Raw genomic sequence first — 15,501 nt, 5'->3', positions numbered from 1 at the left:
AGGGGGGGAGAGAGGGAAAGGGAAAGGGAAGGGGAAAGGGTTTTTTTTTTCTCTCTCTCACATATGCACAAATTATGCAACTATGAATTTTAGGGGTTCACAATACAAATTAGAATAAGGGGGAAATCACTAATGTTAAATAAATATGAATACACGTTTTGGGATTTTTTTTTTTTCTCTGTGTTATAGTCTGTGGAAGTCACTTACAACTTATAATATTGTTAATCACGTTTGTATGTTGGGGAGAGGGAGGTGGAGTAATATAAGGATAGGGATGGATGGAGATTCTAACAAAGAGGAAGATTGTGTTGTTTTTTTTTCTTTTTTTTTCTCTACCCTGGTTAAATGGGATACATGGGGTAATTGGTGTCTGGTTATTGGATTTTGGGTTGAAAGTAGGGGTATAGTATGTTGTATGAATGTTAATGTATTATGTATCATATAAATGAATAATTATGTATTATGTATCATATAAATGAATACAAATTTTGATTATTAAAAAAAAAAACTGCCCCATCAGAATCGCCCCACCAAAACTACCCCATCATATTGCCATCATCAAGACTGCCCCCATCAAAACTGCCCCCATCAAAACTGCCCCCATCAAAACTGCCCCATCAAAATTGCCTAATAAAAAACTGCCCCATCATATTGCCACCATCAAAACTGCCCCATCAAAATTGCTTCCATCAGAACTGCCCCATCAAAACTGCCCCATCATATTGCCACCATCAAAACTGCTCCATCATATTGCCCTCATCAAAACTGCCCCATCAGAATTGCCTCATCAGAATTGCCCCCTTAAAACTGCCCCATCATATTCCTCTATTATAAATCAGTACATGGTGTGTCTGTCCCCTCCCCCGGGCTCTGTATGTCATCAGAGCTGAGATGCTCCAGCCACCTCCCCCACCGCCCATCACTGTGTATAAGAAGCTTTGGTAACCATGGCAACAAAAGCGATGCTACGGCCCAGCGATGCCTATTGTCTCCTGGGATTGATGACAAATATCTCCCAGGAGGCATTGCAGAGAGGGGAGGAAATGCTGGGCCGCAGCCGAGGACAGGAAGTGCCGACTACTATACAGTATATAAAAGTGAGTTTAAGGGAAAAATATGCCAATTCTTTATCAGCACACACAGCGGATTTGGAGGGAAATTACTTTAAATATGGGTGGAGCTCCACTTTAAGGTCCCGTTGTCATCGGCCCACTAGGGCACGAAAAGTGCAGCTAAATCACCACTAAAGCACCGCAAAAATGACCAGCGATTTAGGGCTGTTTTATCGGCTCTGCAGTGTGAAAGGGGTCTTACTACACAAGTCACTGTATGGTGATTGGAGATGGAAGTAGTGGTGAATGGCTTGTAGGAAATCCACTTTTTCACATTTATGAACTTTCTCTTGATATTTGTAATTTTATAAGATAACTTTGTTGCTCTTCATGTTTATGTATTTTTGTACATTATATGTTATATAGATTGAAGTAGCTGTGAATAGATTGCAGGAGATCTGCCCTTCCTCACATGTATGAAAGTATTTTTGTAGTGAATGGAATTGTTATATCTGATCCCTATTGGTGGAATTATCACATCTAGTATAATATGGAAGACTGCAGCACTAGTATTTAACATTCACACAATATAAATGTGAAAATGTAACAATAAAAGTGAGACTCCTCATCACAAAACTCCCTATAAGTGCATATATAACAATGGTATGGAGACTATTTCACTGATAACTAATGAAGAGAATTTATAATCAGCAGATATAAAATTAGGGCAGCAATATTAGTACAACATTTTCAAAAAAGTTCCAAATAAAGAACGGTAATAAAATCTTTTCCACACCATAAGATCAAATCCTCCACCATGATGTTCAAAGGAAATCCCAAAGTACAATGGGGTCACTTTTAGTCAATGAAGTTTCCACAACATGAGTGAGACTTCTGTGACCATCAAAGTGAATCTCCACAACTGAATCCAAGACTTAGCAGAAGGTTGGAGGTGAAAGCCTAGAGGTCAGTGTGAGTGTGTATGGTCCAATCCCGATACAGGAATGATGACTGGATCACACCACCTCATCCACTTCTCATGTCACATTTAGTAATTGGGGACCACAAAAAGAGAAATCCTCCAATAGTGTAGATGATCGATCGTCTTTTATAAAGTGATCTCATATTAATGATTCCAATAAAGAGAAATGAGTTCCATTCATGTGGAGAATAGTTACATTCATTCCTGGGGGAGAAATTCATTTTTTTCCGGTAACATTCTTCTCTTCTTCTACAGATTGTGTAATAATCACCTGACAGACAGTTCCTGCCCCCACCTGGCATCTGGAATAAGAAATAACCAGACACTGAGGACACTGAACCTGTCTGATAACAATCTGGAGGGTCCTCATTTCAGGGATCTGATGGAAGCTCTGACAACAAGCCGGATAGAGGAATTAGGGTGAGTATAACAGGACTGACTGAGACAATAATATTCTGGGACAGTTTTATATCTAAACCACATAAATAATATAGAAATATGAAAATGTCATCACATTCCATCTTTAGACTCCATCAGGCTCCATGCACACTGGGCTTAAAAAAAATGTCAGTTCCCTTGGCAGAAAAAACTTTCATATAGAGATTTTATTGTACAAAGTTTAGACAAGTTTAGGAGAGTTTTTTGCATTTTTTCTGCCAGAAAGCTCCAATCAGAAACATGAACCAGAAGGTTTTTTTTTTCCTGCCTCTAAACATTGAGCTCAAAGTATGTCTTGGAACATGGAGCTGCTTCTACAGGCAGAATACAAAACTCCTGTGGTAGCAGCAATGTATCAAGCCAGTGTGCATGGAGCCTAAATATCCAATACTGGACTATTACACTAGATTACCAAAAGTATTGGGACACCTGCCTTTACACACACATGAACTTTAATGGCATCCCAGTCTTAGTCTGTAGGGTTCAATATGGAGTTGGCCCACCCTTTTCAGCTATAACAGCTTAATTTCTTCTGGGAATGCTGTCCACAAGGTTTAGGAGTGTGTCTATGGGAATGTTTGACCATTCTTCCAGAAGCACATTTGTGAGGTCAGGCACTAATGTTGGATGAGAAGGCCTGGCTCGCAGACTCTGCTCTAATTCATCCCAAAGGTGTCCTATCGGGTTGAGGTCAGGACTCTGTGCAGGCCAGTCAAGTTCCTCCACCCCAAACTCGCTCATCCATGTTTTTATGGACCTTGCTTTGTGCACTGGTACACAGTCATTTTGGAACAGAAAGGAGCCATCCCCAAACTGTTCCCACAAAGTTGAGAGAATGAAATTGTCCAAAATGTCTTGGTATGCTGATACCTTAAGAGTTCCCTTCACTGGAATTAAGAGGCCAAATCCAACCCCTGAAAAACACCCCCCACAGCATAATCCCCCCTCCCCCCACAGCATAATCCCCCCTCCCCCACTCCATAATACCCCCCCACACCATAATCGCCCCTCCACCAAATGATTTGCCAGTGCACAAAGCAAGATCCATAAAGACATAGATGAGTGAGTTTGGGGTGGAAGAACTTGACTGGCCTGCACAGAGACCTGACCTCAACCCGATAGAACATCTTTGGTATTATTTAGAGTGGAGACTGCAAGGCAGGCCTTCTAATCCAACATGATCGTTAGTATGGTGCTTTTGACAGCCAATTCCGATTTTTCGTCCGCCAAAAGCTGGATGTGCAGGCTATAAAAATTTTTATCGTACATGAACTCAGCATCTGATTTTTGTTTAATCCAAAATAAATTGTGAGAGCAAGACTATGCATGCTAAGAAACGAAAGAATACATACAAAACTATTTAACACATCACGTCACTTCTGAAGTTGTATTCTGTCAGAAGGGAATTTTCATATGGAGAGTAACCTCTTCACTTTCGATATGAGACTAGCATGCCACAAAAAAATGGACGAACGGTCATCCAAAAATCTGATCGTGTGTACGAGGATTAAGACTGAGATGCCATTAAAGTTCATGTGCTTGTAAAGGCAGGCGTCACAATACTTTTGGTAATATAGTGTATGTCTAAACTACATAAACCTAATAATAATGGAGATATATTTCATCTCCTTGTTGTCTTTATATATCACCAATATCAGACAGTTCTCTAAAGCTGGATATAAAAATATAAAACATTTAATATCTGCACTAAAAAACATGAACAACTTTGTGCAAATTGAATGAATGAAAACCAGCCGCCAGCAGGAAGTCTGATATAGAAGTACAAATAGTATAATATAATTCTATGTATAGAGCCCTACACTTAGTGATAAAATGTGTGATGAGACAAATGAGAAATCTGCAACCTACAATGTGTCCGAATACCAACACTTCTAATGCAGATGTGATAACTCCACCAATACTGATCAATAATAAAAATTCACAGCTACTTCAGTCTTTATAACATATAATGTGCAAAAATACACTATCACCTGAGGTGTCCAGACAATGGGCGCAATCACATTACATAGAAAATAAAAAGCCTCCATATCACTGCCTGGACTCCATCATACACGGCTGCAGTCCGGAGCGGTGTGTGCTCTGAGTTCTGTGTATACTCTTGTATATGATGGAAGTGTACAATCTGTGATTCTATATATATTTAAGGATTATGCACTATGGAGGCTTTTTCTTTTCTATGTAATGTGATTGCGGCCGTTGTCTGGATACCTCGGGTGATATTGGAGATACTACCTGGAGGTCTGACATTCCGTGGCACAGTCTGTTCTCATCAGAAGCCGGCTTGAGCGGAGTGGCGCTGCTGGAAGGATATAAACAAGCATGTCTGGGCCTTGTGGGGACAAACCTTTTGGTAAGTGACCTGTTTGCTCACCGGTGTGGGGGAGGTTGATTGAAGTTGCTGCAAAGAGGTGGAAGTTGATCAGCATTGATTTAATCCATCTGGATGAATCTCTGGTATTTCTGTTAGACCCCTTTCACACTGAGGCAGTTTTCAGACATTTCAGCGCTAGAAATAGCACCTGAAAACTGCCACCCATTTATTTGTATGAGTTCTTTCACACTTGGGCGGTGCGCTTGTGGGACATTAGAAAAAGTCCTGCAAGCAGCATCTTTGGGGCCGGTTATGAGCATTATAAATAGCGCTCCCAAAACGCCCCTTCCCATTGAAATGAATGGACAGCACTTCCATGCACTTTGAACGCGCCGCAAAACTGGTCTTCTTTCTTTTTTTAAAGCTGTGTTCCGGCCGAATGTATACTTTTTAAATAAAAATAGCCCTATAATACATAAGCTTAATGTATTCTAGTAAAGTTAGTCTGTAAACTAAGGTCCGTTTTGTTAGATTATAGCATTAGTTTGTTATTTTATAAACTTCCAGCAGGCCGTGGCCATCTTAAGTGTGGGCATCTGAAGCCAGACTGTATTTCTTCCTGGATCTCATCCTTGTAGATCTCGCACATGCTCAGTGCAGCACAAGCAGCGCAATAGGTTTCAGGTCAGGTTTCCATAGCTACGGCAGTGTCAGAGGAAGTTACTGCCCCTTAGCTATGCAAACCTCTCCTCCCCTCCTCCCTCCAGGAATAAGTAAATAAATTACAATTGCATTATTTCTTGCATTGCCTACCTGCAAATGGCGTAGAGCAAGTAAAGATGAATTTCTATGACATCACATCGTCCTGAGAAAATTGCATCACAACAACCCCCGCAAATCGCATCACAACACCCCCGCAAATCCCATCACATAGCCCCCGCAAATCACATCACAACACCCCCTGCAAATCGCATCATACAGCTCCCCACAAATCACATCACAACACCCCCCACAAATTGCATCACAACACCCTCACAAATCGCATCACATAGCCCCCCCGCAAATCGCATCACAACACCCCCCACAAATGGCTTCACATCGCTCCCTGCAAATTGTATCACAACACCCCCCGAAAAAATCGCATCACATTGCCCCCAGCAAATCACATCATACAGCTCCCCTAAATCGCATCACAACACCCCCCGAAAATTGCATCACAACACCCCCACAAATTGCATCACATAGCCCCCCACAAATCGTATCACAACACCCCCACAAATGGCATCACATCGCTCCCTTCAAATCACATCACAACACCCCCCGCAAATCGCATCACATGGCCCCCTGCAAATTGCTTCACAACATCCCCCGCAAATGGCATTACATCACTCCCCGCAATTCGCATCACAACACCCCCACAAATCGCATCACATAGCCCCCCACAAATCGTATCACAACACCCCCACAAATGGCATCACATCTCTGCCTGCAAATCACATCACAACACCCCCCACAAATCGCATCACATTGCCCCCAGCAAAGCGTATCATAACACCCATCACATGCCCCCATCAAAACTGCCCCATCATATTGCCACCATCAAAACTGCCCCATCAAAATTGCCCCCATCAGAATTGCCCCATCAAAACTGCCACCATCAAAACTGCCCCCATCAAAACTGCCTCCATCAAAACTGCTCCATCATATTGCCACCATCAAAACTGCCCCATTATATTGCCCCATCAAAACTGCCCCCATCAGAATTGCCCACATCAAAACTGCCCCACCAAAACTACCCCATCATATTGCCATCATCAAGACTGCCCCATCAAAATTGCCCCCATCAGAATTGCCCCATCAAAACTGCCCCATGATATTGCCACCATCAAAACTGCCCCATCATAATTGCCCCCATCAGAATTGCCCCATCAAAACTGCCCCATCATATTGCCACCATCAGAATTGCCCCATCAAAACTGCCCCATCATATTGCCCCCATCAAAACTGCCCCATCATATTGCCACCATCGAAAGTGCCCCATCAGAATTGCCCCCATCAGAATTGCCCCATCAAAACTGCCCCATCAGAATTGCCCCACCAAAACTACCCTATCATATTGCCATCATCAAGACTGCCCCATCAAAATTGCCCCCATCAGAATTGCCCCATCAAAACTGCCCCATCAAAACTGCCCCCATCCAAATTGCCCCCATCAGAATTGCCCTATCAAAACTGCCCCATCATATTGCCACCATCAGAATTGCCCCATCAAAACTGCCCCATCATATTGCCCCTATCAAAACTGCCCCCATCAGAAATACCCCATCAAAACTGTCCCCATCAAAACTGCCCCATCATATTGCCACTATCAAATCTACCCCATCAAAATTGCCCCATTAAAATTGCCCCATCAAAGCTGCCCCCATCAAAACTGCTCCATCATATTGCCACCATCAAAACTGCCCCATTATACCCCTATCAAAACTGCCCCATCAGAATTGCCCACATCAAAACTGCCCCATCAGAATCGCCCCACCAAAACTACCCCATCATATTGCCATCATCAAGACTGCCCCATCAAAACTGCCCCATCATATTGCTACCATCAAAACTGCCCCCATCAAAACTGCCCCATCAATATTGCCCAATAAAAAACTGCCCCATCATATTGCCACCATCAAAACTGCCCCATCAAAATTGCTTCCATCAGAACTGCCCCACCAAAACTGCCCCATCATATTGCCACCATCAAAACTGCCCCATCAGAATTGCCCCATCAGAATTGCCCCCTTAAAACTGCCCCATCATATTCCTCTATTATAAATCAGTACATGGTGTGTCTGTCCCCTCCCCGGGCTCTGTATGTAATCAGAGCTGAGATGCTCCAGCCACCTCCCCCACCGCCCATCACTGTGTATAAGAAGCTTTGGTAACCATAGCAACAAAAGCGATGCTACGGCCCAGCGATGCCTATTGTCTCCTGGGATTGATGACAAATATCTCCCAGGAGGCATTGCAGAGAGGGGAGGAAATGCTGGGCCGCGGCCGAGGACAGGAAGTGCCGACTACTATACAGTATATAAAAGTGAGTTTAAGGGAAAAATATGCTAATTCTTTATCAGCACACACAGCGGATTTGGAGGGAAATTACTTTAAATATGGGTGGAGCTCCACTTTAAGGTCCCGTTGTCATCGGCCTCTAGCGCACGAAAAGCGCAGCTAAAACACCGCAAAAATGACCAGCGATTTAGGGCTGTTTTATCGGCTCTGCAGTGTGAAAGGGGTCTTACTACACAAGTCACTGTATGGTGATTGGAGATGGAAGTAGTGGTGAATGGGTTGTAGGAAATCTGCTTTTTCACATTTATGAACTTTCTCTTGATATTTGTAATTTTATGAGATAACTTTGTTGCTCTTCATGTTTATGTATTTTTGTACATTATATGTTATATAGATTGAAGTAGCTGTGAATAGATTGGAGGAGATCTGCCCTTCCTCACATGTATGAAAGTATTTTTGTAGTGAATGGAATTGTTATATCTGATCCCTATTGGTGGAATTATCACATCTAGTATAATATGGAAGACTGCAGCACTAGTATATAACATTCACACAATATAAATGTGAAAATATAACAATAAAAGTGAGACTCCTCATCACAAAACTCCCTATAAGTGTATATATAACAATGGTATGGAGACTATTTCACTGATAACTAATGAAGAGAATTTATAATCAGCAGATATAAAATTAGTGCAGCAATATTAGTACAACATTTTCAAAAAAGTTCCAAATAAAGAACGGTAATAATAAAATCTTCTCCACACCATAAGATCAAATCCTCCACCATGATGTTCAAAGGAAATCCCAAAGTACAATGGTGTCACTTTTAGTCAATGAAGTTTCCACAACATGAGTGAGACTTCTGTGACCATCAAAGTGAATCTCCACAACTGAATCCAAGACTTAGCAGAAGGTTGGAGGTGAAAGCCTAGAGGTCAGTGTGAGTGTGTATGGTCCAATCCCCATACAGGAATAATGAATGGATCACACCACCTCATCCACTTCTCATGTCACATTTAGTAATTGGGATCCACAAAAAGAGAAATCCTCCAATAGTGTAGATGATCGATCGTCTTTTATAAAGTGATCTCATATTAATGATTCCAATAAAGAGAAATGAGTTCCATTCATGTAGAGAATAGTTACATTCATTCCTGGGGGAGAAATTCATTTTCTTCTGGTAACATTCTTCTCTTCTTCTACAGATTGCATAATAATCACCTGACAGACAGTTCCTGCCCCCACCTGGCATCTGGAATAAGAAATAACCAGACACTGAGGACACTGGGCCTGTATAAGAACAATCTGGAGGGTCCTCAATTCAGGGATCTGATGGAAGCTCTGACAACAAGCCGGATAGAGGAATTACAGTGAGTATAACAGGACTGACTGAGACAATAATATTCTGGGACAGTTTTATATCTAAACCACATAAATAATATAGAAATATGAAAATGTCATCACATTCCATCTTTAGACTCCATCAGGCTCCATGCACACTGGGCTTAAAAAAAATGTCAGTTCCCTTGGCAGAAAAAACTTTCATATAGAGATTTTATTGTACAAAGTTTAGACGAGTTTAGGAGAGTTTTGCATTTTTTCTGCCAGAAAGCTCCAATCAGAAACATGAACCAGAAGGTTTTTTTTTCCTGCCTCTAAACATTGAGCTCAAAGTATGTCTTGGAACATGGAGCTGCTTCTACAGGCAGAATACAAAACTCCTATAGTAGCAGCAATGTATCAAGCCAGTGTGCATGGAGCCTAAATATCCAATACTGGACTATTACACTAGATTACCAAAAGTATTGGGACACCTGCTTTTACACACACATGAACTTTAATGGCATCCCAGTCTTAGTCTGTAGGGTTCAATATGGAGTTGGCCCACCCTTTTCAGCTACAACAGCTTAATTTCTTCTGGGAATGCTGTCCACAAGGTTTAGGAGTGTGTCTATGGGAATGTTTGACCATTCTTCCAGAAGCACATTTGTGAGGTCAGGCACTAATGTTGGATGAGAAGGCCTGGCTCGCAGACTCTGCTCTAATTCATCCCAAAGGTGTCCTATCGGGTTAAGGTCAGGACTCTGTGCAGGCCAGTCAAGTTCCTCCACCCCAAACTCGCTCATCCATGTTTTTATGGACCTTGCTTTGTGCACTGGTACACAGACATTTTGGAACAGGAAGGAGCCATCCCCAAACTGTTCACACAAAGTTGAGAGAATGAAATTGTCCAAAAATTCTTGGTATGCTGATGCCTTAAGTGTTCCCTTCACTGGAATTAAGAGGCCAAATCCAACCCCTGAAAAACACCCCCCACACCATAATCCCCCCTCCCCCCACAGCATAATCCCCCCTCCCCCCACTCCATAATACCCCCCCACACCATAATCGGCCCTCCACCAAATGATTTGCCAGTGCACAAAGCAAGATCCATAAAGACATAGATGAGTGAGTTTGGGGTGGAAGAACTTGACTGGCCTGCACAGAGACCTGACCTCAACCCGATAGAACATCTTTGGTATTATTTAGAGTGGAGACTGCAAGGCAGGCCTTCTAATCCAACATGATCGTTAGTATGGTGCTTTTGACAGCCAATTCAGATTTTTCGTCTGACAAAAGCTGGATGTGCAGGCTATAAAATTTTTATCGTACATGAACTCAGCATCTGATTTTTGTTTAATCCAAAATAAATTGTGAGAGCAAGACTATGCATGCTAAGAAACGAAAGAATACATACAAAACTATTCAACACATCACGTCACTTCTGAAGTTGTATTCTGTCAGAAGGGAATTTTCATATGGAGAGTAACCTCTTCACTTTCGATATGAGACTAGCATGCCACAAAAAAATGGACGAACGGTCATCCAAAAATCTGATCGTGTGTACGAGGATTAAGACTGAGATGCCATTAAAGTTGATGTGCTTGTAAAGGCAGGCGTCACAATACTTTTGATAATATAGTGTATGTCTAAACTACATAAAATTAATAATGGAGATATATTTCATCTCCTGGTTGTCTCTATATATCACCAATATCAGACAGTTCTCTAAAGCTGGATATAAAAATATAAAACATTTAATATCTGCACTAAAAAACATGAACAACTTTGTGAAAATCTAATGAATGAAAACCAGCCGCCAGCAGGAAGTCTGATATAGAAGTACAAATAGTATAATATAATTCTATGTATAGAGCCCTACACTTAGTGATAAAATGTGTGATGAGACAAATGAGAAATCTGCAATCTACAATGTGTCCGAATACCAACACTTCTAATGTAGATGTGATAACTCCACCAATACTGATCAATAATAAAAATTCACAGCTACTTCAGTCTGTATAACATATAATGTGCAAAAATACAATATCACCCGAGGTATCCAGACAATGGCCGCAATCACATTACATAGAAGATAAAAAGCCTCCATGTCACTGCCTGGACTCCATCATACATGGCTGCAGTCCGGAGCGGTGTGTGCTCTGAGTTCTGTGTATACTCATGTATATGATGGAAGTGTACAATCTGTGATTCTATATATATTTAAGGATTATGCACTATGGAGGCTTTTTCTTTTCTATGTAATGTGATTGCGGCCGTTGTCTGGATACCTCGGGTGATATTGGAGATACTACCTGGAGGTCTGACATTCCGTGGCACAGTCTGTTCTCATCGGAAGCCGGCTTGAGCGGAGTGGCGCTGCTGGAAGCATATAAACAAGCATGTCTGGGCCTTGTGGGGACAAACCTTTTGGTAAGTGACATGTTTGCTCACCGGTGTGGGGGAGGTTGATTGAAGTTGCTGCAAAGAGGTGGAAGTTGATCAGCATTGATTTAATCCATCTGGATGAATCTCTGGTATTTCTGTTAGACCCCCTTCACACTGAGGCAGTTTTCAAACATTTTAGCGCTAGAAATAGCACCTGAAAACTGCCACCCATTTATTTGTATGAGTTCTTTCACACTCGGGCGGTGCGCTTGTGGGACATTAGAAAAAGTCCTGCAAGCAGCATCTTTGGGGCGGGTTATGAGCATTATAAATAGCGCTCCCAAAACGCCCCTTCCCATTGAAATGAATGGGCAGCACTTCCAAGCACTTTGAACGTGCCGCAAAACTGGTCTTTTTTCTTTTTTTAAAGCTGTGTTCCGGCCGAATGTATACTTTTTAAATAAAAATAGCCCTATAATACACAAGCTTAATGTATTCTAGTAAAGTTAGTCTGTAAACTAAGGTCCGTTTTGTTAGATTATAGCATTAGTTTGTTATTTTATAAACTTCCAGCAGGCCGTGGCCATCTTAAGTGTGGGCATCTGAAGCCAGACTGTATTTCTTCCTGGATCTCATCCTTGCAGATATCGCACATGCTCAGTGCAGCACAAGCAGCATGATAGGTTTCAGGTCAGGTTTCCATAGCTACGGCAGTGTCAGAGGAAGTTACTGCCTCTTAGCTATGCAAACCTCTCCTCCCCTCCTCCCTCCAGGAATAAGGAAATAAATTACAATTGCATTATTTCTTGCATTGCCTACCTGCAAATGGCGTAGAGCAAGTAAAGATGAATTTCTATGACATCACATCGTCCTGAGAAAATTGCATCACAACAACCCCCGCAAATCGCATCACAACACCCCCGCAAATCGCATCACAACACCCCCGCAAATCGCATCACATAGCCCCCGCAAATCACATCACAACACCCCCTGCAAATCGCATCATACAGCTCCCCACAAATCACATCACAACACCCCCTGCAAATTGCATCACAACACCCTCACAAATCGCATCACATAGCCCCCCCGCAAATCGCATCACAACACCCCCCACAAATGGCTTCACATCGCTCCCTGCAAATTGTATCACAACACCCCCCGAAAAAATCGCATCACATTGCCCCCAGCAAATCACATCATACAGCTCCCCTAAATCGCATCACAACACCCCCCGGAAATTGCATCACAACACCCCCACAAATCGCATCACATAGCCCCCCACAAATCGTATCACAACACCCCCACAAATGGCATCACATCGCTCCCTGCAAATCACATCACAACACCCCCCACAAATCGCATCACATGGCCCCCTGCAAATTGCTTCACAACATCCCCCGCAAATGGCATTACATCACTCCCCGCAATTCGCATCACAACACCCTCACAAATCGCATCACATAGTCCCCCACAAATCGTATCACAACACCCCCACAAATGGCATCACATCGCTCCCTGCAAATCACATCACAACACCCCCCACAAATCGCATCACATTGCCCCCAGCAAAGCGTATCATAACACCCATCACATCCCCCCATCAAAACTGCCCCATCATATTGCCACCATCGAAACTGCCCAATCAAAATTGCCCCCATCAGAATTGCCCCATCAAAACTGCCACCATCAAAACTGCCCATCATATTGCCACCATCAGAATTGCCCCATCAAAACTGCCCCATCAAAACTGCCTCCATCAAAACTGCTCCATCATATTGCCACCATCAAAACTGCCCCATTATATTGCCCCATCAAAACTGCCCCATCAGAATTGCCCACATCAAAACTGCCCCACCAAAACTACCCCATCATATTGCCATCATCAAGACTGCCCCATCAAAATTGCCCCATCAGAATTGCCCCATCAAAACTGCCCCATGATATTGCCACCATCAAAACTGCCCCATCAAAATTGCCCCCATCAGAATTGCCCCATCAAAACTGCCCCATCATATTGCCACCATCAGAATTGCCCCATCAAAACTGCCCCATCATATTGCCTCATCAAAACTGTCCCCATCAAAACTGCCCCATCATATTGCCACCATCGAAAGTGCCCCATCAGAATTGCCCCCCATCAGAATTGCCCCATCAGAATTGCCCCCATCAGAATTGCCCCATCAAAACTGTCCCATCAGAATTGCCCCACCAAAACTACCCTATCATATTGCCATCATCAAGACTGCCCCATCAAAATTGCCCCCATCAGAATTGCCCCATAAAAACTGCCCCATCAAAACTGTCCCCATCAAAATTGCCCCTATCATAATTACCCTATCAAAACTGCCCCATCATATTGCCACCATCAGAATTGCCCCATCAAAACTGCCCCATCATATTGCCCCCATCAAAACTGCCCCCATCAGAAATACCCCATCAAAACTGTCCCCATCAAAACTGCCCCATCATATTGCCACTATCAAAACTACCCCATCAAAACTGCCCCATCAAAGCTGCCCCCATCAAAACGGCTCCATCATATTGCCACCATCAAAACTGCCCCATTATACCCCTATCAAAACTGCCCCCATCAGAATTGCCCACATCAAAACTGCCCCATCAGAATTGCCCCACCAAAACTACCCCATCATATTGCCATCATCAAGACTGCCCCATCAAAACTGCCCCCATCAAAACTGCCCCATCAAAATTGCCTAATAAAAAACTGACCCATCATATTGCCACCATGAAAACTGCCCCATCATATTGCCACCATGAAAACTGCCCCATCAAAATTGCTTCCATCAGAACTGCCCCATCATATTGCCACCATCAAAACTGCTCCATCATATTGCCCTCATCAAAACTGCCCCATCAGAATTGCCCCATCAGAATTGCCCCCTTAAAACTGCCCCATCATATTCCTCTATTATAAATCAGTACATGGTGTGTCTGTCCCCTCTCCCGGGCTCTGTATGTAATCAGAGCTGAGATGCTCCAGCCACCTCCCCCACCGCTCATCACTGTGTATGAGAAGCTTTGGTAACCATGGCAACAAAAGCGATGCTACAGCCCAGCAATGCCTATTGTCTCCTGGGATTGATGACAAATATCTCCCAGGAGGCATTGCAGAGAGGGGAGGAAATGCTGGGCCGCGGCCGAGGACAGGAAGTGCCGACTACTATACAGTATATAAAAGTGAGTTTAAGGGAAAAATATGCTAATTCTTTATCAGCACACACAGCGGATTTGGAGGGAAATTACTTTAAATATGGGTGGAGCTCCACTTTAAGGTCCCGTTGTCACCGGCCCACTAGCGCACGAAAAGCGCAGCTAAAGCACCGCAAAAATGACCAGCGATTTAGGGCTGTTTTATCGGCTCTGCAGTGTGAAAGGGGTCTTACTACACAAGTCACTGTATGGTGATTGGAGACGGAAGTAGTGGTGAATGGGTTGTAGGAAATCTGCTTTTACACATTTATGAACTTTCTCTTGATATTTGTAATTTTATGAGATAACTTTGTTGCTCTTCATGTTTATGTATTTTTGTACATTATATGTTATATAGATTGAAGTAGCTGTGAATAGATTGGAGGAGATCTGCCCTTCCTCACCAGTATGAAAGTATTTTTGTAGTGAATATAATTGTTATATCTGATCCCTATTGGTGGAATTATCACATCTAGTATAATATGGAAGACTGCAGCACTAGTATATAACATTCACACAATATAAATGTGAAAATATAACAATAAAAGTGAGACTCCTCATCACAAAACTCCCTATAAGTGTATATATAACAATGGTATGGAGACTATTTCACTGATAACTAATGTAGAGAATTTATAATCAGCAGATATAAAATTAGTGCAGCAATATTAGTACAACATTTTCAAAAAAGTTCCAAATAAAGAACAATAATAAAA

The 15,501-nt window shown here is 42.6% G+C and overlaps 1 protein-coding gene across 2 annotated transcripts in view; it reads left to right on the top strand.

The window, feature by feature from the left end:
- LOC141117774 (NACHT, LRR and PYD domains-containing protein 3-like) overlaps positions 1 to 15,501 on the top strand; it is a 445,237-nt gene that overhangs the window by 375,771 nt on the left and 53,965 nt on the right. For both annotated transcript variants that reach the window (XM_073610805.1, XM_073610806.1), the window contains exons 8-9: positions 2,290 to 2,454; positions 9,073 to 9,237. In XM_073610805.1, the coding sequence (XP_073466906.1) occupies positions 2,290 to 2,454; positions 9,073 to 9,237 (330 nt within the window). The remainder of the gene's footprint in view (positions 1 to 2,289; positions 2,455 to 9,072; positions 9,238 to 15,501) is intronic.

This window comes from Aquarana catesbeiana, linkage group LG13 (genome assembly GCF_042186555.1).
Source record: "Aquarana catesbeiana isolate 2022-GZ linkage group LG13, ASM4218655v1, whole genome shotgun sequence".
Classification (NCBI taxonomy): domain Eukaryota; kingdom Metazoa; phylum Chordata; class Amphibia; order Anura; family Ranidae; genus Aquarana; species Aquarana catesbeiana.
Note: the sequence above shows the minus strand (reverse complement) of the source record. Positions and strands in the feature narration are given on the sequence as shown.